Consider the following 23,687-nt stretch of genomic DNA (forward strand, 5'->3'; position numbering starts at 1 on the left):
TGATTACATGAAGAAACTGAGACAGACTAAATCCAGAAGAACTGCGGGAACGTCTCCGAGACGCTTGAAGAAACCTTCCTGCAAAGCTACTGTGCTGTGAAGAGCACTGGCACTTGTGTTAAAATGCTGTAAAGTGAGAATGCTTTCAAAAATAAAATCACAAATTGAATTTATTTATGATTTAACTTCTATTAACTAATTCAAATCAATATTTGGTGTAACGGCCCTTTGGTGTTTAAAACGGCTTTTGTCCAGGTACACTTGCGCATAGTTTCTCAGGTAGCTTTGCAGGAAGGTTTCTTCAAGCGTCTCGGAGACGTTCCCGCAGTTCTTCTGGATTTAGTCTGTCTCAGTTTCTTCATGTGATCACAGACGGACTCGATGATGGTTAGATCAGATCATACCGGCTGCTGTCAGACACAAATCTCACTGGATTATTACAATTAATGGCAAAAAGAATGTTTGGAAATGTAAACTGATATTTCCTGGATTAACATATATATATATATTCAAAGAATCAAAGTGTACAGAACTACAGAGATAAAATGTAAATGATCAAGAGTTCTGAAAGTCAACATGAAATCAACATTGGCTTTATTTACTTTAATAGAGGGTTTTCACGACGCGTCATCAATCCGGAAGTCGGCCATTTTGGAGGCACTGAACGTAAACAGTGCCATTGAACTGAACGGACTCGCAAATTTAGCTGATTATTGCTTCTGAAAAATGGTCAAGTTTTGGTCTGTACTCATCGGTCGCACCGAGAAAAAACATTTCTAGTTCTATAGACTGCCGAAAGTTAAAGAGAAGAGTGCAAAAAACTGATGAAAGATGGCGTTTGTGGTTGAGAGAGGCACAGCATCAGCCACATGTGTAAATGAAGCGTTAACTATGGCTAAAATGTTGACGTAAAATAGTTAACTATGGGTACATACACACTGTCAATCCGATTATCTTTGTATCCGATTGGAATATGATCTAAAATGATGTCCACACTGTATTGCAACTGTTCAGGTCCGATTTGTGTGTCCACGCAGCTCTTTGACAACACGGCAATGATGTTGCGTTGATGGAGGGGTTTGCATTTGCAATATAAATGTTTTCTTATTTAAATTTTACAATATGGAGATGTGTAGCCGCTGCGCTGGACTACTGCGTCTCGAGCTGCAGAACTGTAGGAGGCTGGTACTGTGTGCACAACTCTTTTTCCGCGCCGGTTTCAAAATACTTTTCAAAAATAATAATTTTCTGCTTGTCCGGCACTTTGCATCAACACAGCCTTGTTTCGGCAGCGACTTTCAGCATGTTCCCTATAACAACGTCTGATGTTTACATTTTACGTGGCGTGAGAAAGTCACATAAACCACTCGAAAGAGCGTTCAGACTGGTGGATTTCCTGGTATGTGATTTGAATAGGATATTAAACCACATATGGATGTAGCTTGAAACGGATTTCATGTGCTTTTTATTTGGACTGACAATCTGAACGTAGCCAATGTCGAAATAGAAGTAAGGACTAGTTGGAGAAGCTAGCTCGTTCAGATCTTTACCACATATTACCTTAAGTTTGTCAAAATGTTGAGCTCTTTCCTGCTTTAAGTCCTTCTCTATATGATTTCGCAGCTTCCATGTGTTGTTCCCGTGGTTTAGACATCAGAAATTAGTGTAACAATGTGTTCAGTAGTACATAAACAGTGCAATCCATGCTGTTGTTTACATCCGAGTACCTCCAATATGGCCGCGCATCCGGGTAACTGACCAAATCGTGACGTAGGTGAAAACCCTCTATACATGTTCCTGGTGTATTGTGAACAATTAATGAGTGCATGTTATTTTGACATTTGCAACATATATATTAATGTACAATGCACACTATTGTTGAAAAGATTGAGGTCGGTGAGATTTGTTCGATTTTGAAAAAATAATACTTTTATTCAATTGCAATCGTTCGGAAGTGACAGTAAAGACACTTATAATGTTACAAAAGATTCTATTTCAAATAAATGCTGTTCTTTTGAACTTTCTCTTCATCAAAGAATCCTGAAAAAAAGTTTCACAGTTTCCACACAAAAAGCAGCACCACCGCTTTCAACACTGATAATAATCATAAATGTTTCCTGAGCATCAAATCCTCATATTAGAGTGATTTCTGAAGGATCATGTGACACTGAAGACTGGAGTAATGATGCTGAACATTCAGCTTTGATCACAGGAATACATTACATTTTTAAAAAATATTAAAAAAGTAAACAGTTATTTTAAACTGAAATAATATTTACTGTTTTTACTGTATTTTTGATCAAATAAATACAGCCTTCGTGAGCAGAAGAGACTTTAAAACATTAAAACTGCTGACTTTGTAATTGCTGACCCCTAAACTTTTGCATGATCCTGTGGTGTTTTGGTCCTGTGTGTTGTGTGTGTGTGTGTGTGTGTGTGTGTGTGTGTGTGTGTGTGTGTGTGTGTGTGTGTGATGGTCCAGAGTTCGCTGTACATAGAGGTAGTGTGTTGAGTTTGTGTGAGCGTGAGTATGTATATTAAGTGTGTGTATATTTACTAAACGGCCCTTCAAATGAATCCCGCGAACATTTCACTTTTCACCGACTGTCTCTCTGTATTGCACTTATACTCTCTAAAAGTGCATGTTTGCAGATGAAGTGCATGTTCAAGCCTTTATAAGATAAATATAGAGGTTACACTTTACTTTAAGGTGTCATTGTTACAGTGTAAGTACTGAGTAATATTAATTAACTACATGTACTTACTATAGGGTTAGGGTAGGATTAGGGTTTGGTTGAGGGTTAGTTGCATGTAATTATGCATAATTTACTATGGTAAGTACATGTAACATATGTAACAAGGACACTGTAAAATAAAGTGTTGCCAATATAGATATAGATATATATGTATATAATTTTTGACTGCTGCGATAGTCCATTTGAACTAGATTCTTGCATTATGTAGCTTCACCCACAGTCAAATCTCATTGGTCCAAATTCCAGCTCGTCGTTATTGCATATTAATTAGGTCGATAGCATTGTTCAGTGCAGAGAGACGAACCACTTGTCACGTCTCTGGCCGGGTTTGGACGCGGTGGTGGTGTTATGATCGTCCGTCATGTGACCGGTCCTGTCGTGGTTTGCTCACAGCAGGACACATCTCCGGTGTTTCCTCTTCCTCTGCAGGTCCAGATCCAGGAGCAGAGCTAGGAAGTTTCTGTTGGGATAAATGGCTCGTTTCTGGACGATGCGGCGTAAGGCCGTGTGCAGGGGCATGTCGTGATAAAGCATCAGGTACGCCAGCACTAGCGTCGAGGAGCGGCTCATTCCCATGATGCAGTGCACCAGAACTTTTCCTGCAAGGAAGAGATAAGATCTGATCACATACAGACTTTAAAAGGTTAGTTGTTCACCCAAAAATGAAAATTCTCTTAGTAATTACTCTCCCTCAAGACTTTCGTTCGTCTTCAGAACACAAATTATTGTAAGATATTTCTGATTAAATCTGAGAGCTGTCTCACTCCTCCATATAGGCTTCTCTGTTATTGAAACTTGCCGGCCCAGAAAAGTTAGTAAAGACAATGTTTAAAATAGTCCAAGTGACTACAGCGGCTCAACCTTAAGTTTATCAAGCGACGAGAATACTTTTTGTGTGCAAAAAACAACAAAAATAATGACTTTATTCAACTATTCATTTTCTTCTGTGTTTCTCTGAGTGAGTTCACGTAGTGTAACAGCGCAGCACTTCTGGGTTGTACGTCAGAACGGAGGCTTGTGTAATGGAAAAATTTGATTTCCATTGATCTTCAACATATATTGCAAAGTAATGTGTCACGTGTCTATATTGTCAATGTGTGAAACAAGATATATGTATGTACGTGCCTGGGGAGGGGCTGGGTGTGACGCCTCAGGAACAGGATCTTTGACCCTAGTATCTGACGGTTTGTGTCTTTAGGTATAGAAACTTGAACAGCAATGGGTCCCTTATCTATATGGGTCAAAGAGACAGCCGCTGGGAAGGAACCTTGAAACAGGGTATAAAGGCTGCCCATCTCTTCCTGTCTCTGTCTCACTTGCTCCACTTCTGTGAGGGCAACTGGGCCTATTCTTGCAAGAATAAATACTTTTAAAAGACAATTGGATTCAGAGTGTCTCTTACGCAGTGATGATGATGTTTGCCACAACACTCGCTATTGGCCGACGCTGGTCATGTGTGTGATGCTGGCCAATAGCGAGCCTCCGTTCTGACGTACAGAAGCTCTGCGCTGTTACACTACGTGAACTCACTCAGAGAAACACAGAAGAACATGAAGAGTTGAATAAAGTCGTTATTTTTGTTTTGTTTTGCGCACGAAAAGTATTCTCGTCGCTCGATAAACTTAAGGTTGAGCCACTGTAGTCACTTGGACTATTTTAAACATTGTCTTTACTAACTTTTCTGGGCCGGCAAGTTTCAATAACAGAGAAGCCTATGGAGGAGTGAGACAGCTCTCAGATTTAATCAGAAATATCTTAATTTGTGTTCTGAAGATGAACGAAGGTCTTACGCGGTTGGAACGACATGAGGGAGAGTAATTACTGACAGAGTTTTCATTTTTGGGTGAACTTACCCTTTAATAGAAGACATGACAGCAGCCTCTCGTTCTTTGCTGGTAAAAATAACACCCACAATTCATTGCAATGATTCATTTGACAGTCGTGAGCTCACTGCTATTAATATTCTCCAACGCCACGACCTTCAGTCAGGTTAAACCCTCGAGCCGTAGATAAGAGGTTTAATGCTTTTGAAAGAATCATCAAGGCTGCATTTATTTGATCAAAAATACAGTAAAAACAGTAATATTGTGAAATATTATTACAAGTTGAAATATCTGTTTTCCATGTGAGTATATAGTAAAGTGTAATTTATTCCTGTGATCAAAGCTGTATTTTCAGCATCATTACTCCAGTCTTCAGTGTCACATGATCCTTCAGAAATCAGTCTAATATGATGATTTGATGCTCATTTCTCATCAATGTTTAAAACAGCTTCGTTTTTTGTGTGAAAACTGTGATACATTTTTATTTTCAAGATTCTTTGATGAATAGAAAGTTCAAAAGAACAGCATTTATTTGAAACAGAATCTTTTGTAGTATCTTGTAGTCACTTTTGATCAATTTAATGCATCTTTGCTGAATAACTGAATATCTTTTTGAAGTTTGAATGTTAGCGTATGTGCACATTTAAAGTACAACTTCATAATTTTTACTAGGAAACAGTAGAAAAAGCTGTTTTTTATGCTTTGCAACGTAAAAATGAAGTAAATTTTCTACCAATTTTCACCTGCTGATGTGTTTCGCATCAGTATTTTGATCCGACCGTGACAGTGATGTTCACCCTACAGAGCATGTGCACATTTCCATTCATTTTTGTACAAAATCATTATTTGATATTGCTGCCGTATTTAGCACAATTTTAGACAGACTGCATCAAAGCAGCTGCAATGCTTTACTAAATTGCTATTTGACTATTGGTTAACACGTATAACCTACATGACGTCACCTGAAAACAAAAGGTTTTACAGAGGCGGAAAGATATATGAAAGATTATAAAGACAGAATAACATGCACTGATTAATAACACACAGTAAGTCCAGGAACAGGTTTATAAAGTATTATGTTTGATGTTGATTTTAAACACACTGTCGAGCACCAGCTGTTTCACTCCTAAGAGTGAATTCGGTTACACTTTATTTGGTAACACTTTATTTTACAGTGTCCTTGTTACATGTTACATGTACTTACCATAGTAATAACAGTAAATGATGCATAATTACATGCAACCAAATCCTACCCTAACCCAATAGTAAGTACATGTAGTTGCTTAATATTACTCAGTACTTTAATATATAACTACACTGTAACAATGACACCTTTAAATAAAGTGTAACCCTTTATTTTAAGTTGTTATTGTTACAGTGTAATTATACATGTAAGTAGTAATATTAAGCAGCTACATGTACTTACTATAGGGTTAGGGTAGGATCAGGGTTTGGTTGAGGGTTAGTTGCATGTAATTATGCATCATTTACTGTTATTACTATGGTAAGTACATGTAACATATGTAACAAGGACACTGTAAAATAAAGTGTTACCGTGAATTCTTCACTGATTTCTTACCATCAGGAGAGTTGAGAGCTTTGTGAATGAAATCTGCTGCCGGTTTGAAGTAAACGTCCAAATCAAAGTGCGTGGAGTCGTCAGCGGGGATGCCACAGTACACGAAACTAGTGCCGTAATACTTCTGGTCCCCGATGCTTCCTCTCTTGGAGTGAGCGGCGTTCAGGATATGAGTGATGCCGAGGTTCTGCAGGGCGCTTCGGTTCTGCGCTATTCCTCTGGTGGGACAAAATAATACATACATCATCGGAAGGTACGTAAGCTTAAAACTGCAGCCTGTATGGTCACATATCAAAATCAAGATCGACCTGGTTTACTTTATTTTATTTTTTGGTTCCACAAAGAACCAGTTCTTAAAAGAACCATTATTTTTTACGTACTGTAGTGTGAAGAACATTTGCAAAATCTAAAGAACCTTTTTACTCTAAATAGAACCTTTTGTGGAATGAAAAGGTTCCATTGATGTTAAAGGTTCTTCATGTAACCAGAGAATGTCTAATAAGGCGAGAACTTCCACTCTCAGTAAACTTCCGGCTTCTGAACTGGTTGCAGTTCCACTCTGGCTCCACATGAGGGCGCTCACAGGACGAGTGCAGTTCCACTCTGGCTCCACATGAGGGCGCTCACAGGACGAGTGCAGAATGAATGGAGGTCTATGGCGCTATACCCCTCAAAATCCACTTTTCTCAGGATATAATTTTTTGTCTAGTAATTTGAATGTTGTATTCGAAAGGAGATTACACATTGCTGGGTGTTAGATTTTTTAGAGTCACTTATTTGCTTTAAAAAGTCTTTTAAAATGTCAATGACGTCATACTCATCGTACGACCAGAGATACTGCTTTACGGCAATCCTTCAGTCACTCTGGTGCTTTCGCGCTCTGCACTTTCTTTTCTCTCGAGGCATTGACAACACAGCTGACACAGGTAAACACACAACACAGCTGACACAGGTAAACACACAACACAGCTGACACAGGTAAATACACGTGCTAGAAGAGTTTTTGTTTTGTTGTTTTAAAAGACCACACCGAAAATACACACACACACACGATGCCATCAAGCGGTATCTCTGGTCGTAATCAGTCCTTCACTGACTGATCAGCGTTCATTAGCAGAATGCTAGCATGTTATGGGCAACAACAACTCAACCTGTAAGAAATCGAAAGGACATAAGTACTCGTTCATTCAACTTTCGACCTATAACCCATGTTGAACTTGCAAAACCTACAATCAAATCTGAGATTTCTCAACGGCAATCGTGTGAAAGAGACACATTTAGCTGGCTAGCCCCATAGACTCCCATTCATTTTGCACTCATGGGCAATCGCCCCCAGTGGAGCTCTGGTGGAACTACAACCAACATTCGGTACAATAGGACTTAATAGGGAGTGGGCAGGCTCTCCGTAGACGGGCTCTGATGTAACCATTGATATTAAAGCTGCAGTCCGTAGTTTCTCCTCTTTGTCGCCATCTCTGTTCGAAATCTGCAACTGCAGTTATTCGCGGAATGATCAGCTTTACGTGGGTTGTGCCTCGGCACGGCACAGCGCGGATGAATCCAGTGTTTTGAGGAGAACGTGCGGCTGTCAGTCGCCGCCGGTGTGGATCCTGGCTTTCGCAATCACACATTATACTTTTGGGAAGTTTGACCAACATAAGAATTTTCACCGGAAAATGTGTAAATCTGAACAAGTAACATCCACTTTCGTTCTGAGCAACTAAGAGAAAAAAGCATTGCAGTAAATCACGCTGATTAAATCTAACGATCGCTCATCATATCACGGCAAACCGTGCAAATTATACTTAGTTCTCAGATTGTTAATGTTAACATCATCAGCATTGCGTGACATTAAATGCCCTTCCGATATTATCCTTGTTTCCGCATGAGCCGGTGTCAGTCTCTTTTGTTCTGTAGCCGCTCCGAAGTCCGAAGTCTTTCGTGTTTTACAGCGGGTGAATCTCCAGCTGATCGTCGTTTGAACCTTTCTGGATCCGCCATCAAATTGCTCAGTGTAATGATATCCAGTGCTGTGAGAAAAGGCTATAAATCTCCAGCATCCTCACACTCATCGCCGACTAGCCGAGACTCTTCTCTATGTGGACAGATGTGACTTTATGTGGACAGATGTGTCTCTATGTGGACAGATGTGTCTCTATGTGGACAGATGTGACGTAACGACGCAAAGACACGCTCGAATTTCCCACGGAAATCCGCCAGTTCCACTGGAATTAAAAACATTATTACAAGCGTACCGGTTTGAGTCGAGCTACGGCAAGCAGAGAGTGTTGAACACTGGCTGAGAAACTTATTTTGGATAATTTTTAACCCAAAAACGTTACGGACTGCAGCTTTAATAAAAAATCTTTATTTTTTAAGAATGTAAGAGTTCAACCATATTTCACCTCCATTCTAGTATAAAACAGCCATTTTTCACCATCCAATGAACTTCCAATGGACAAATTTAAGTTCCGCCTTATTTGAATATCATGTTTCACTCAGAAATGCATCAGTTTATGGAAGTAAAATGTTTTGGGAACGTAGTTAGAAGTTGACCCAAACAGTTCAGTTCAAGACTGATACCGTATATATCATGGAGAATGATATACAGTAGTGGCCAAAAGTGATGGAAAATTGACATCTTCACTCTTTATTCAAATATAATTAAAATTGCGTTAAAGATTTTGTAAGCATATTGTGCTTGGAGTCGATTTGTTTTATTTGTGATCAAATGCAAATTGTGCAACAATTTTTAGCCAGGCTGTCATACATTTACATACATTATGAACACATAACAAAAAAAAGAACAAAATATTAACAACTAATAATGTTGTAGCCAATGTGTGCTCTATGCATTATTTTATTTTTATTTTTTATTTTTTTTACACTAAAATAAAACCTTTTTTGCCAAATAATTTTGTCAGATAAATACCTTAACTAATTTTTGTGTTTTGTTCTTCCCTCATATTTAAAACAAAAAGTTTTAAAACTTTTGATAGTTTAATCGAACTGTGTAGGGTTATTAAAAACAAACATCAGTTTTGACCACTATTGTATAAAAATATAAATCTCAATGTGTAGCTCAATGTCTCGTGAAGTCAGCTTGATAAAACAGTCACATATAAAACAGTATTAATATGATTTCTAGAGGCTCGAGAGATTGAGGTGTCAAGTTTGTACTCACACATTCCCGATGTACAGGTTTGGCCAGACCTCGTCGATTTGGTGCAAGTTTAACTTACACGAGTTCAAAACTTTCTCCAGGTCCTTGACTGACAGATACTCTTTCCTGCTATATTTACAGGCCATCATTTCTTCCCTGAATCACCCGCCAGAAAGACGAAGACAGTGTGTTTATAAAGACCTGGCGCTGCGGACTCGAAGCTCTCTGACTGATCCGCCACAACAGCTGGTACCCAATTTAGTGCCTTAGTGTGCAGATAGTCTTACTCACACAGACATGGTGTACACACACATGTACACACACTCCGCTAATTGACTAACAAGGCGAAGGTGTTCAGGATTACCTGATTATCTGATGCTTATTTGTTATGTTTTCTTAGCCACCACATCTGCCGAGCTCCAGAAATGCATTCAAATCTGCATTTAAAGAGCCATAATGTGTTTATAATTTAAGTCATTGTTCAGTGATAATCTTTTACTGAAGATCAGAAATCTTTTTCACATTTGCATTCAGATTTAAAAACTGGTGCATTTTGGAAATCATACAAGATCTTTTTGGAAATTAACAGACATTATGAACTGTTGTTGTATGCAAATGAGCAGCATGAATATTTATGAATATATGAATATGAGTATATTCATGAATATACTTCTGTTGTTTCCCACCGATAAAATACCAACACACGGGTTTGGATCGCCATGAGAGTGATTAAATGATGACAGAATTTGTATTGAATTATTATCAATTATGCAATTCTGATTTGCCAGGTAAAAAATAAAAAAATGGAATTAAATAAATAAATCTGACAGCTGTGGGCAAATATAACAAAAACACCCCAAAATGCAAAACTAAACAAAAAATAATTATACTTTAAATCAAATTAATTAAATAATTTAAAACTTTTAGGGACATTTTATTGTTTTTCACAGGAAATTATGCTTACAAAAATATTGTACACTAAAAGTACATGTATTGTTAAATTGAAAATAAATCACTTAATCATCTAAATTACAACTAAATAATTGAAGATCTAATTTCACTGTAAATTCTAAAGTAATTCATTAGATTTTACTTCTAAAAACTCACTGAAAAAACAAAAAACAATGTCAAATTTACTTTTCTTTTGCAAGTTTTTACATGCAGATTTTTTAGGTTCAAATCTACTTAATGAAGTTGAGTAAAATTAACAAAAGAGGTTTGCTGAGTAATTTCTGCTTAGCAATACGCTGTTTCAAGCACATTTAACTCTGAATAAAGCCACGCTTTTACAGTGTATGCTTTACTTACATTAGACATCCAAGTAAATAACATATCTAGTGTAGACAACATATCTACACAATAGAAATAATGTGGTACCCACCCGAACGCAGAGATGTGAATACTTGCTACACAATAATGCTAACATCCGTCAGATCATTTTTGAGTGTGAATGTCATTTTAAGTAGAAAATAAACTCCAGATGTCACAAAACAGCAAGTTTTAAGAGTTTCTCAGTCGAGAATGTAGTTGTTTGAAGCTCAGATCTGTTGTTTATTTATCATTTTAAAAAACACACGTTTAATTTCACAATCTATAGCTTCGGTTAAAAACTAGTATATGAAACATATAAGTTAAAATACATTAATGACTCGTTATAACGTAGTACAAACGTCTTCTATAATAAAGTGATTTTGTATGATTTGTAACCAGGCACTAAAGCGATTACCCATAAACCGTGCTTTGAACCAATCGGATTGCTTGGGTCCTGAGCTCGGACTCATCTCTTCACCACACCGGCGTCACTTCATACAGCGCAGACTCGCATCAAGGGCCCGCAGCTGCTTGAGAAAGCCTCGGTTCGGGAAGATCCAGCGGCGCTGTTTGACTGTGTTAATGGCGTCCAGTAGGGAAAGCCTCTGGTGTATCATGAGATAAGCCAGAACCAGAGAGGCCGAGCGACTCACTCCCACCGCACAGTGAACCAAAACACGCTCTGCAGAAGAAGAAGACCAGAGAACTGTGTACTTTATAAAAATCAGCACAGCATAAAGATATGATTGCATTGATCCGGGGTTCCCACGGGTCCTTAAAATCCTTTAAAGTTTGTGAATCTGTAAAAAAAAATTAAATAAAATGGCTGGTAGAGACTACACGAGCTTCCTCCCAGGTTAGTGACATCACCAACCCTAAAATTTACATAAACCCCGCCCCCTGAACACGATTTATAGATTATCATGACAGAATATGCTAATCAATGACTAGAAGATAATAACTACTTATCAGCTACATAAATTCATCAACTAACCATTCAGAAATGTCCTGTTGCTTCTACATGTTGTCTCTTCTTCTTGAGTCTCTCCATCTTTGTCTGACTCCAGTTTGAACATAAAAGGCTAAACATTTTTGAAATTTTCAGTGCATGTCTGTGTGAGTGCAGCTCTTGAAGCTCCGCCCCCTGTGCCAGGAGCAGCAGCTCATTTGCATTTAAAGGAACAGACACAAAACTGTGTTTTTGCTCACCCTCAAAAAGTGACAACTTTAACATGCTATATAAAAATATCTGTGGGGTATTTTGAGCTAAAACTTCACACACACATTTTACATCTTGTGAAATGCGCATTATACCACCCCTTTAAGGTAAAAAAAAGCTATTTAGTGTGCCTTTAAGTAAACACAAGCTGAGGCTCAGCAGGTTTTACCTCCTGGAGAATCGAGAACCTCCTTGATATAATCAGCGCAGGGGTGAAAATACACCGACAGGTTGAACGATGGCGAATCGTCTGCTGCGACTCCGTAATACTCGACCTTTGACCCGTAGAACTGGTGGCTGCCCTGGCAGTGCATCTTCCCATGGGCGGCGTTCAGGACTCGAGTGATGCCCAACTTCCACAGACTGAACCGGTCGTTGGCCACAGACCTGGAGATCATACACACACAAGCTGTTCAAATGTCAGACGGATCGCAGATCTCTGCTCAAATAAATTCATGATGCCCATACAATCTAACTCATCTAGAGAACAAGTAGTTGAACTGCCTTGGAGATATTCATTTGGTGTGTGATTGCGGAAAAGGAGAAATTATTGTATTTTTGGGCACTATATGACGGCAAAAACTATTATGGCACTATTATATCGTTTTTGCCAATATTATGGCAAAAATGTTGTCAGGCAGGCACACTGTTAGTTCTATGTAAATTAAAGGTAATTCATACTTAATACTTCTGAAAATGAGCTCTCCTCTTCTAACTATGCACTGTAAAAAAAAAAAACTCATATTTAATCACCAAAATGATATTTAAACGTTTTTTTTTCTTTGAAGAAAATGTCTTCATGCCTTAAAATATCTTGAATGTAACTCGACACCCTTGCCTCATTTAGTATGTGCGGTTCACTCCACTCACTCACTCAGCTCAGAGATCCACTGGTTGACGATCACACGTTGATCTGATTGGTTACAAGGTAGTTTGTGACGTCAGAAACACCAGCGATTTCAAAGCGTGTTTTTGAGACTGTCTTTGGTTCACTGCAGTTTTAAGGAGGAAATACTCAGCAATGGTGTCGACTTATGAATTTACACATGGTTTGTCTTAAAGCACATTAAAAACACCACATAGACACATAAACAACATTAAAAGCTGGATTTTCACCACAGGGGGACTTTAAGGCAATCTATCCCATTCAACTGAAGTTAGTAATGCAGAGAGCATCCTCTTCTTTCATTCTGTTGATATGAACATTATTTGCCTCTTAAAACAAGAGGCAAACATTTGACCCATGATAGGCAAATGAATTGCTTACAAAAGTTGCAGTGAGATGCACGTATACCTCAACACAACAAACATCTCAAACACAGTGATGGTCAACAAATGTTAATTCAGTACAAATATGAACTCTGAACCATGCGGCAGCTAAATAGCAGTGACATAAATTTAGCCAGTAAATGCAAAGCAACTATAATTGTTTTAATGATAGTTGCTATAATGCATGCTGGGAACTGGCACAACATTGTTCAATGTAAAAAAAATATATATATATATATATATATATATATATATATATATATATATATATATATTACATTTGTAAGAAGAACATTTTGCAAGTTGGATTTTTTACAGTGTGGCTATTAAGGACAAAAATGCAGTCCGTTTTTTTCTTCTCTATATTTTTGGCATTATAGGATTTTTGGGCACTATATGTGTATTTGAATTGAGATACAAACAAATATATATAAATACTATATAAATAAACAATTAATAATTGTATATATATATATTAAATTGGTTTTTATCTTTCATTTTAATTTTATTTAAAGTTTTAGTAATTTTCTTGTGTGTTTTTGTCATTTTTATTTGTGTTTTTTAATATGTTTACGTAGTTTATATACATTTTATTTCTGTTTTAGTTATTTTAGTGCATAATGGCCTGGTTTCACAGACAAGGCTTAGATTAAGCCAGGATTAGGCCTTATAGTATGTTCAATTAAGACAATTAAGAAGCTTTTATAAACGTGCCTTAGAAAAAAAAAAACACATTGCTGGTGTGAATCTTGAGACAAAACAATGACACTGACATTTTTTTAGATATGCTTTCACTGCTCATGCATTTTAGTCTGAGACTAAGTTTAAGCCTCGTCTGTGAAACCAGGGGCAATTTAGACTAAATGAAAACGATGTTGGTTTGGCTTTCTTTATTTCATTTAAAGTAATGAAAGTGTTGTTAGTTTTATTTTAATAACCCTGCGACTCACATATCACCCAGGAAAAGGTTGGGCCAGACTTCATCCGCATGATTTCCACTCCTCTTTCCTCCAAACAGGACTTTCTCCAGTTCCCTAATGGAGGGCGTTTCGCAGACATCATCCATTAGACAGACTCACTCATCGTGGATCTGTGTGTGTGTGTGTGTGTGTGTGTGTGAGATATGAACACGACTACACCTTCTGTGTCTCTCTTGGAAGATGTTCATGTCATATCTGCTGCTGTCCAATATGACTATCAGACTATTAATCTGAAGTGACAGGAGCAGGTGCAGCTGCTAATCTAAAATTAAACAGACTCTCTACCTAGCAACCATTTTAGCAATGCTTCAGTGTCCACCCAGAACACCCTAGCAACTGAATAGCAACAACTACACCTTGGCATCATAACAGTGGGTTTTGCATGCACCAAGCATATCAGTAAAACTACGGGGTGCTTTAAATAAATAAATACAGGTAATTAAATCAAATTAATTAAACTCAAAGGGGTTCAGATGACTAAAAAGGTTGTGAGGAGCACATTAGAAAACTGCAGGATGGTGTAATTCCATATGTTGGCCAGAAGATGTCTCTGTGTGTGCCAGCGGAAGTGACCTCATCTGCAGTATTTACACACACACACCCTCACGACACACACGTCCACACTGATGTCAGATCGACTGCACCTCCAGCTGGTTCACGGCGCAATGATTTACCACAGATGTCCCAAAAGAGTGACGTTTAGGAGATTAATCGCAATTCGCAGTGAATAATCTGATGTTTAACGTAAGTGAAGCGCGCAGGCTAAGCGCTAGCACGCTAACACACTCACATGCATCTGAAATATCCTCCTAATACTGTCATCATGATGTATTGTTAATGGCGTATGAACCCATTTTCAGGTTTATACTTGATTTTATTCTCAGTGTATTATTGCTGTGATGGGTTTATGGGTGGGTAATCTGGGGATAAGAAATGCTAGTCAAGACATTTGCATACTTGTAAGTGTCGCACTGCATCTTTGTGTCATTTGCTGATGTTTAAGATTGATGTTATGTGGCTCGTGTACCGCAGACAGGTACTAGGTGGACAGCTCACTAGGTTTTGTGTCACAGTCAGTGTTATTATTATCCTGACAGGTCCAAAGGGTGGGATTGTACCTGTTTGGCAGGTGCCGGGTCCTTTTCCTTATCAACCAGCTTCTCTGTGTCAGGTATTGATTAAAGTCCTCAGTGTGACGAGCTGATAGACATAATTATACCTGAGGTACTTTGCTAACAGACTCATATTACTTCACTCTTGTTTTCTGATAACATGGTATTATTTCTCTCTCTGCTGCTGCCGAGGGGCGTGGTTAGTGAATGGGGCGTGGTTAGCAGAGGGGCGTGGCGGCATGTGGGTGTGGCTAGCTGTTGGATTGACTTTGTTGGGCGTGGCCACTGTAATATTTTTGAAAAATACATATTTGAAAAAAAAAAATTTCCTTGGATGATTATTAGACTAATCAGTCCTAAATGCAAGGGTGTTTTATAATTAGACTGTTTTTTTTCTATGTCGATCATTCGTGTTTTTAGGAGCCATTTAGGAGGGGAGAACTGTGGTCAATACTTTTATCCCTTAAAACTCATCTTTGATCATCAAAATGACATGCTTTCAAGCTATTTAAGGCATGAAGATATAACTTGACACTCTTGCCTCATTTAGTATACGCAGTTTTATGAATATGCAAATGACTTTTCCAAGTTCCTCTCCAGTTGTGAGTATAAAGAAATAGTATATATTTTTTTCTGGTGGCATTGAAGGAAGAATTGTTCATTAGTTGTTCCAGCATGCAGAACAAAATGAATTTGACTGATCAAATAACACCAGCTTTCTGCTTTATCTGGTCATCTTCTGATATTTTGTTTAGTATTTACTTGCTTATTTGTTTAGAATATACAAAGTAAAGCGTGATGCCGACGTGCACGTGCTCAGGTGTGATCATCTGTTCATCTCGTCACTGAATTGCTTGTTCACTTCTGTCTTTCAGCTTCTTTTGCGTGAGAAAAGGACTAGTAAAGTCACAGTATCACGGTCATGAGACTGAAGTGCGGTGCTGTTAGACCAGCGATCTGCTGTGTTTTACTGATGTGTCAGGAAGATCTGTTGCTGTTTTAGCAGGAAAAGAGGATGTTTCTTCACATCTCGGCCTGACGCCGGCACACGTCTCTGCGAGTGAGACGTTTGAGCATAAAGAGCATGTTTCTCTTCCTGTGGAGTGTTAAATGCAGTGGTTATGTTGGGTGTGAAGTGTAAAGTCTGAGTTTGTTTCTGAGCATTAAGGATCTGTTGCTTCGGAGGAGAGTTCACCCAGTCGTCCAGAGGGAAAAGACGGACACGTGAAGTGTTTCCTGAGAGCTAATGAAGCGAGATTCGGGAACAGAACGAGATTTACTTGACCTTGACCTTCTTCACTCCTGTTGTCCACTGCAATATCTGAAGATCGAAGTTTCTGTACGTTATGTTTCATGATTCCAGAGGTTTTCAGAGCTGGATATTTTTGTTTTTTTTGTAAAAGACTTTTAGACTTTGCAAACCGTTTCTAGTCATTTGTTTTTTACTCATGATTTTCTACCTGATAAAAATGTTAGATCTTGACTTAACTATATCAAATAATTGTATTATTATAATAATAATTATTATTATTATTTATTACATTCATTTTATTTATTCCAGGTGTAGAAATCTCGCTTTTAAAATTAAACAAACTCATGTATCCAGATTACAGAAAAGTTCAATTATTAATATTATTATAGAAAATTAATATTGAGTGGGTGAATTGAAAAAAAAATCTCTTATTTTAATGCTTGTTTTGTCTTATTTTACGTTAATAATTACCCCATGGTTGAGAATCACTGCTTTTAAAAGTGCTGAAATTAAGTTTTAGTTTTAAGCAAATGCATTTTTTTTCTTTTTCTTTTTCAATACTGAGTATTCGACCTATAAATTGTGAACGCAAAAGTCTTTATGTAACTAATCATTTATGTTTCTCATGACTGATTTCAGGCTGCATTATATAACGCTGTCCTAATTAGGAATGTGATCAGAGATTGCGTATGTGTTCACGACAAACAAAATGAATGAGAGGACTTGAATAAAGGTTTGTTTTTGTTTTTTAGCCGAAAAGGTTTCAGAGATCGAGCCAGTAAATGATCCGATCTTCCCATCGCTAATAAACAACAGGAACATGAAGAAATCTTGCAAAATGAAATCAGTTTTCAATGCTAGCAGGGTCAATAACTCATAGTTCAAGAAGTGTGTTGCAATCTATTATCAGAACAACTATATGCACATCATCTGTTCTTTCATATTTGGCAGTTTTCATTGATTTCGCCACACCGTTCCTTGGACTCCAGCAATTGGGATTTAGCTGCATTTTGTGATTTGATTTGATTCTCAACTTGTGCTTTAAGAGGCAGTTTTTCACGTCCAGTCGTTTCTGGACAAGCATAGACTGCTTACTCAGCCTGAGGCTTGATGAACGCGCTGGTTACAGGCCAGACACTCAAAGCTCAAGCCAAGAGGCACAGCTGGGATCCCGTTCTCTGTGCTGTGAGTGTGTTTTACCAGAGTATCGGCATATGTGCTAGTTTACGTCTTTAGCACGTCTACATATGTGCTAGTTTACGTCTTTAGCAGCACATCTACATATGTGCTAGTTTACGTCTTTAGCACGTCTACATATGTGCTAGTTTACGTCTTTAGCAGCACATCTACATATGTGCTAGTTTACGTCTTTAGCACGTCTACATATGTGCTAGTTTACGTCTTTAGCACATCGACATATGTGCTAGTTTACGTCTTTAGCACATCGACATATGTGCTAGTTTACGTCTTTAGCACATCGACATATGTGCTAGTTTACGTCTTTAGCACGTCTACATATGTGCTAGTTTACGTCTTTAGCACGTCTACATATGTGCTAGTTTACGTCTTTAGCACGTCTACATATGTGCTAGTTTACGTCTTTAGCACGTCTACATATGTGCTAGTTTACGTCTTTAGCAGCACATCGACATATGTGCTAGTTTACGTCTTTAGCAGCACATCTACATATGTGCTAGTTTACGTCTTAAGCACGTCTACATATGTGCTAGTTTACGTCTTTAGCACGTCTACATATGTGCTAGTTTACGTCTTTAGCACGTCTACATATGTGCTAGTTTACGTCTTTAGCACGTCTACATGTGCTAGTTTACGTCTTTAGCACATCGACATATGTGCTAGTTTACGTCTTTAGCACATCGACATATGTGCTAGTTTACGTCTTTAGCACGTCTACATATGTGCTAGTTTACGTCTTTAGCACGTCTACATATGTGCTAGTTTACGTCTTTAGCACGTCTACATATGTGCTAGTTTACGTCTTTAGCACATCGACATATGTGCTAGTTTACGTCTTTAGCACGTCTACATATGTGCTAGTTTACGTCTTTAGCACGTCTACATATGTGCTAGTTTACGTCTTTAGCACGTCTACATATGTGCTAGTTTACGTCTTTAGCACGTCTACATATGTGCTAGTTTACGTCTTTAGCACGTCTACATATGTGCTAGTTTACGTCTTTAGCACGTCTACATATGTGCTAGTTTACGTCTTTAGCACGTCTACATATGTGCTAGTTTACGTCTTTAGCACGTCTACATACGTGCTAGTTTACGTCTTTAGCACGTCTACATATGTGCTAGTTTACGTCTTTAGCACATCGACATATGTGCTAGTTTACGTCTGGATGTGATGTGCAACTCCACAAAGCAGCAGGTGGAGCAAAGATGAAAAATAGTTCATTGGCCCACTGCCTTCAAATGTGACCCTGGATCACGTCACCAGTCTCGAGTCGCACGGGTATATCTGTGGCAACAGCCAACACTACATTGTGTTGGTCAAAATTATCGATTTTTCTTTTATGCCAAAAATCATTAGGATATTAAGTAAAGATCATGTTCCATGAAGATATTTTGTAAATTTCCTACCGTAAATAAATAAAACATATATTTTTGTTAGTAAATGCAGCACAATCGCCAACATAAATGAACAACTTTAAAGGAGATTTTCTCAATGTTTAGATTTTTTTTGCATCCTCAGATTCCAGATTTTCAATAGTATCTCGGCCAAATATTGTCCTATCCTAACAAACCATACATCAATGGAAAGCTTATTTATTCAACTTTCACATAAATCTCAATTTAAAAAAAATCTGTTTGTTATTGGCTTTCATTATTAACCTTGTTGCTGACATGTCTTTAAAAACAGTTGTCTCTGTGTTCTGTCCAGTGTCGCTGAGAATGCGCGAGCGAGAGATGGCCGGTAACGGTGGGCAGGTCAGCGTCCGCCACTGGACGCCGAAGCACGTGGGCCGCTGGCTGCGCGAAGAGGGTTTCTGCGATTACGTGGACCTGCTGTGCAACAAACACCGGCTGGACGGGACCAGCCTGATGAGCCTGAGCGAGTACGACCTGCGCTCTCCTCCGCTGGAGCTCAAGGTCCTGGGAGACATCAAACGGCTGATGGTTTCTCTCAGGAAGCTTCAGAAGCAGAACGCCGACGTGTTGGAGGAGCTCGGCCTGTCGTACGACGGACACTCGCCTCAGAACAGTGCAGGTGCTGCTTCGGATTGTGATCCTGTCTAGATTTGAGCTATTTGTGTGGTTTTTTTTGTAGTTCTGATGTTGTTCAGGCAGAGTAACGGTGAGGCCGTTTACATTAGAGGTGAGCTTTGCGAAATGCGATAACTCATTAAATAATGCGATATTTGATATGCGATACGATGGTGCTTAAAGTGTGTAAAATAAACTTAAATTATCTTTAAAATATCTTTAAAATTACATAACCTACACGTGTTTCACATTCTTTTTGTGACGAGAAAACATCACTACAACTTCTGAAAGTGAACATCAGTGTTTTACTGTAGCAAAAGAAGTTAATATTTAATAAAAGAAGTGTTATTTTAACATCAGTGGGGTTTAGGAGTTCAGGTTATCCTACATTAGGGTTATTAAACAACAGAAACTGAATAATCAAATGTAAAAATTAATCACTGCTTAGTTTTCACTGTATGAATTAAATATATACTGATTCTTATTAAAGCTACAAAAGTTATTCAGCCGAGAGCAGTGAGTGATTTTCTCTTTGTCTTTTGATCATGATCGCAGTTATTGCAAGCTGTGCATATCGTGATATATACATTTGCGATATTTCCATAATTTTGATATGTTGTGCAGCTCTAAGCACAATGATTTAAAGTCCCCCTGTAGTCAATAATTTTATCCCTTAAACTCATTAAAAAAAAAGACATATTTAAGTGTTTTTTTCCTTGGGAAGAAAATTCTTCCTGCCTTAAAATGTAACTCGACACCCTTGCCTCATTTAGTATGCGCGGTTCTATGAATATGCAAATGAGCCCCGCCTCCACTCACTCACTCAGCTCAGAAATCCACTCGTTGACGATCACATGTCGACCTGATTGGTTACGAGGTAGTTTGTGACATCAGAAACAGGGATGGGCAAGAGTGATCAAGTGCTCGTTCGACACAGAGACGATCGATCATGAAAATGATCATTAAAAGACTTTAAGAAATATAATTCTCTTTTTTTTTTTCTGATTGGTTAATGTGGAATTTGTGGCAGTTCCTGAGGTCTGATTTGTTAGCGTTAGACAGCATGCCTAAAAATTAAACCCAAATTAGCATAAAAATAGGCGTGTTTCTGATATTTAAATATCGTGTTCACTATTTACCTATTTAAAATCTGCCAGGTAAAGTCTGAAACGGGTATAGTTTGTGTATTTGGTGTTGTTCAGGTGGAGTGGACTGGTTGTGTAACGGTGAATCTGTGCGGGACTGCGATGCCGTTCTGGACGCGTTGAATGGCGACCAGTATCACCAGTACAACAACGGCAAATACAAGCAGCAGCCGCGGAGACTGGACCCGGAGTACTGGAAAACCATCCTCAGCTCCGTCTACGTGGTCTTCGTCTTCGGCTTCACGTCGTTTGTCATGGTGATCGTCCACGAGCGAGTGCCGGACATGAGAATGTACCCGCCGCTACCCGACATCTTCCTGGACAGGTGAGTGTGTGCTGATGTGACGCCTGTGGGATTAATGACACAGTTTTAATCAGTTATTAGTCATTTAATAGACTTGTGTCTATGGTGACAAACACATGTTTAACACAGGAACTCCTGCCATCACGTCTGGGGTCGATAAGGGGTCGGTCTTTTCAAATGTAAAATTAACATACCTGCATGTCATTAAAGCAATAAACCCCCCAAAAAACGTGAATTTAAAACAGCTAAGGGTCGTCGTAAGGCACGACGTTTCATAAATGACCATTAACTGTCAACAGAGAACCGTGTTCATCTAAATCACCTTTTTAACCCTCTGATGCTCTTCGGTCACTTTTGACCGGGAAGAGAACGAGTGTGACTCCCACATGAGGAGCACCAGAGCGTTACGCTAACTCAGGGCAAATACACAAATGTTGAGACCAGGGTTTGACTACTACATCTTTAAGTTACCGGCCATTCAGAACTTCTACTAGCCAAAGAAAAAGGAGGAAGAAATTAACCAGATTAACTATGTCACATCTTATATTAAAATTTCGATTTCATACATTAATTTCTTATTCAAACAAAATCCTGTCATCCAGCATCTCCTCCCTTCCTCATTCATTCTCATCTTTTTTTATATATTTTTTTCTTTTGTACCAAAAATGTGTTTTAGATGGACAGATCAATCCAGTTCAAAGAACATGTTGGAAAATAGCAATGTCTTTCTGTTAACCAAATGCTTTTTAATCTTCACTATTGCTTCAATACCAGTGAACAAGCGCACCGTTATGTGTTGCGTAGTGACGTGTGTGTTCAAGGAAGCCAGAAATGCGCAGATTCTGTATTTAATACATCATGACGACTCACGAGTTGAGTGTTTGTGTTAAATCCGTGTATATTTGGCTTACACGAACTTCCCCAGCAACGTGAGTAAACACTGTAACACGCCAAATTGGCTGGTGATTTGACAGCATTACCCGCCAAAGTTCATTTTTACGCCCATTTGGCATGTTAATTTCAAACCCTGGTTGAGACTAGGCAATATCAAGATGACAGATCTCAGTTGTTGAGTTGTGACCTGCTCTAACATGATGATGATTGAGGTTTGTGGCAGCAAAAATAAACGTAACCGCTCTTATTTTGAGTTGCACCCGTTAGACTTTGAGGTTTGTGGTTTCCTGTTGATGATAATTCTCATCATCATGATGGTTAGAGGACACAGCTGAAGATGGGCATGAAAGCACAAGATAGCTTCTGCTTGGAAGAGGATTTGCGTTTTCTCTTTTTGACCTCTCGCCTGGTTCTCTTCTCCCTACAGTGTACCCAGAATCCCCTGGGCTTTTGCGATGGCTGAGGCCTGTGGCGTGATCCTGTGCTCGATGTGGCTGCTAGTTCTGCTGCTTCATAAACACAGGTAACACACACACACGACAGGTAATCCACGTTGCATAACATTTTTGCATAAATACTTTCTTGTAATCCAGGTTAAAATGCACGTGTGTCTACGCTAGTCATGGGCGTTTTCGAAACCTTCGAAACCAGTGATTCTGCCAAAGTCACGAGGCTTCGTTTTGTTATAACATGTGAACCCATGAACCAGTGTCTATATGGTTTAAGTTTTATACACGTGTGGATATTTTAATGACACATTTGTATAATAAAAAGAAGTCTCTTGTTGGGCTGATTAACCTAAAAAATTTAATAAAATAACACGTATTATAAAGACACTTCATAGTTAATGGTATTTAATGATTTGGTGATTGCATTTAATATATTACACTTTCAATAAAGGTGTTTTTCAGCATGTTTTCACTGCATTTACTCTGTTCTGACCAGCATGTGGCGTTTCAAGCGCTTCAGAATCATTTTATGTGAATCAGTGAATCATTTTGTGAAGGAATTGGTTCAGTTGATTCAAAGTTTAGAAAATTCTCCCATCACTAGTGTACGCTGTATGATTGTCTACGTCTTAGGCAATTGTCAGGCATCATAAAATAATTTTAATTTCAAGTATGTGGGGTTTTGTATGGAAGCTTGTTTCCGCCACAGAGTGAAAAATAAAAAAAGGTAATTCTGACTTTTTATCTCAGAATTGCGTGATATAAAGTCAGAATTGCGTGATATAAAGTCGCAATTGTGTGTTAAGTCAAAATTGCGTGATATAAAGTCAAAATTGCGTGATATACAGTCGCAATTGTGTGTTAAGTCAAAATTGCGTGTTATAAAGTCAGAATTGCGTGTTATAAAGTCAGAATTGCGTGATATAAAGTCAGAATTGCGTGATATAAAGTCGCAATTGTGTGTTAAGTCAAAATTGCGTGATATAAAGTCAAAATTGCGTGATATACAGTCGCAATTGTGTGTTAAGTCAAAATTGCGTGATATAAAGTCGCAGTTGCGTGTTATAAAGTCAGAATTGCGTGATATAAAGTCGCAGTTGCGTGTTATAAAGTCAGAATTGCGTGATATAAAGTCGCAATTGTGTGTTAAGTCAAAATTGCGTGATATAAAGTCGCAATTGTGTTAAAGTTGCAATTGCG

The 23,687-nt window shown here is 38.3% G+C and overlaps 3 protein-coding genes across 6 annotated transcripts in view; 1 reads left to right on the plus strand and 2 right to left on the minus strand.

Annotated features, from left to right (window-relative positions):
* Positions 1-2,993: 2,993 nt before the first annotated feature.
* LOC311305942 (dual specificity protein phosphatase 13A-like) lies at positions 2,994-9,471 on the minus strand. Its single transcript, XM_084433998.1, has 3 exons — positions 9,343-9,471; positions 6,159-6,376; positions 2,994-3,355 (listed from the first exon to the last, which is right to left on the minus strand). The coding sequence occupies exons 1-3, from the start codon at positions 9,468-9,470 to the stop codon at positions 3,144-3,146; spliced, it is 558 nt and encodes a 185-aa protein (XP_084290124.1). The 5' UTR covers position 9,471; the 3' UTR covers positions 2,994-3,143.
* Positions 9,472-9,501: 30 nt separating this feature from the next.
* Positions 9,502-23,687, plus strand: part of LOC311305935 (sterile alpha motif domain containing 8) — a 22,159-nt gene continuing 7,973 nt past the window's right edge. The window contains exons 1-4 of one of the 4 annotated variants that reach the window (XM_084433987.1): positions 9,502-9,570; positions 19,373-19,699; positions 20,898-21,165; positions 22,466-22,561. In XM_084433987.1, the coding sequence (XP_084290113.1) occupies positions 19,384-19,699; positions 20,898-21,165; positions 22,466-22,561 (680 nt within the window). In that variant the 5' untranslated portion in view covers positions 9,502-9,570; positions 19,373-19,383. Of the gene's footprint in view, positions 9,571-14,702; positions 14,845-16,421; positions 16,552-17,539; positions 17,650-19,372; positions 19,700-20,897; positions 21,166-22,465; positions 22,562-23,687 lie in introns of those variants that run through there. The other 3 variants (XM_084433985.1, XM_084433986.1, XM_084433988.1) reach the window with 3 other exon arrangements.
* Positions 10,882-14,312, minus strand: LOC311306442 (dual specificity protein phosphatase 13A-like). Its single transcript, XM_084434836.1, has 3 exons — positions 14,071-14,312; positions 12,021-12,238; positions 10,882-11,314 (listed from the first exon to the last, which is right to left on the minus strand). Exons 1-3 carry the CDS (start codon positions 14,184-14,186, stop codon positions 11,121-11,123), a joined length of 528 nt encoding a protein of 175 aa, XP_084290962.1. The 5' UTR covers positions 14,187-14,312; the 3' UTR covers positions 10,882-11,120.

This window comes from Rutilus rutilus, assembly GCF_951802725.1.
Source record: "Rutilus rutilus genome assembly, chromosome: 16".
NCBI classification, from domain to species: Eukaryota; Metazoa; Chordata; class Actinopteri; order Cypriniformes; family Leuciscidae; genus Rutilus; species Rutilus rutilus.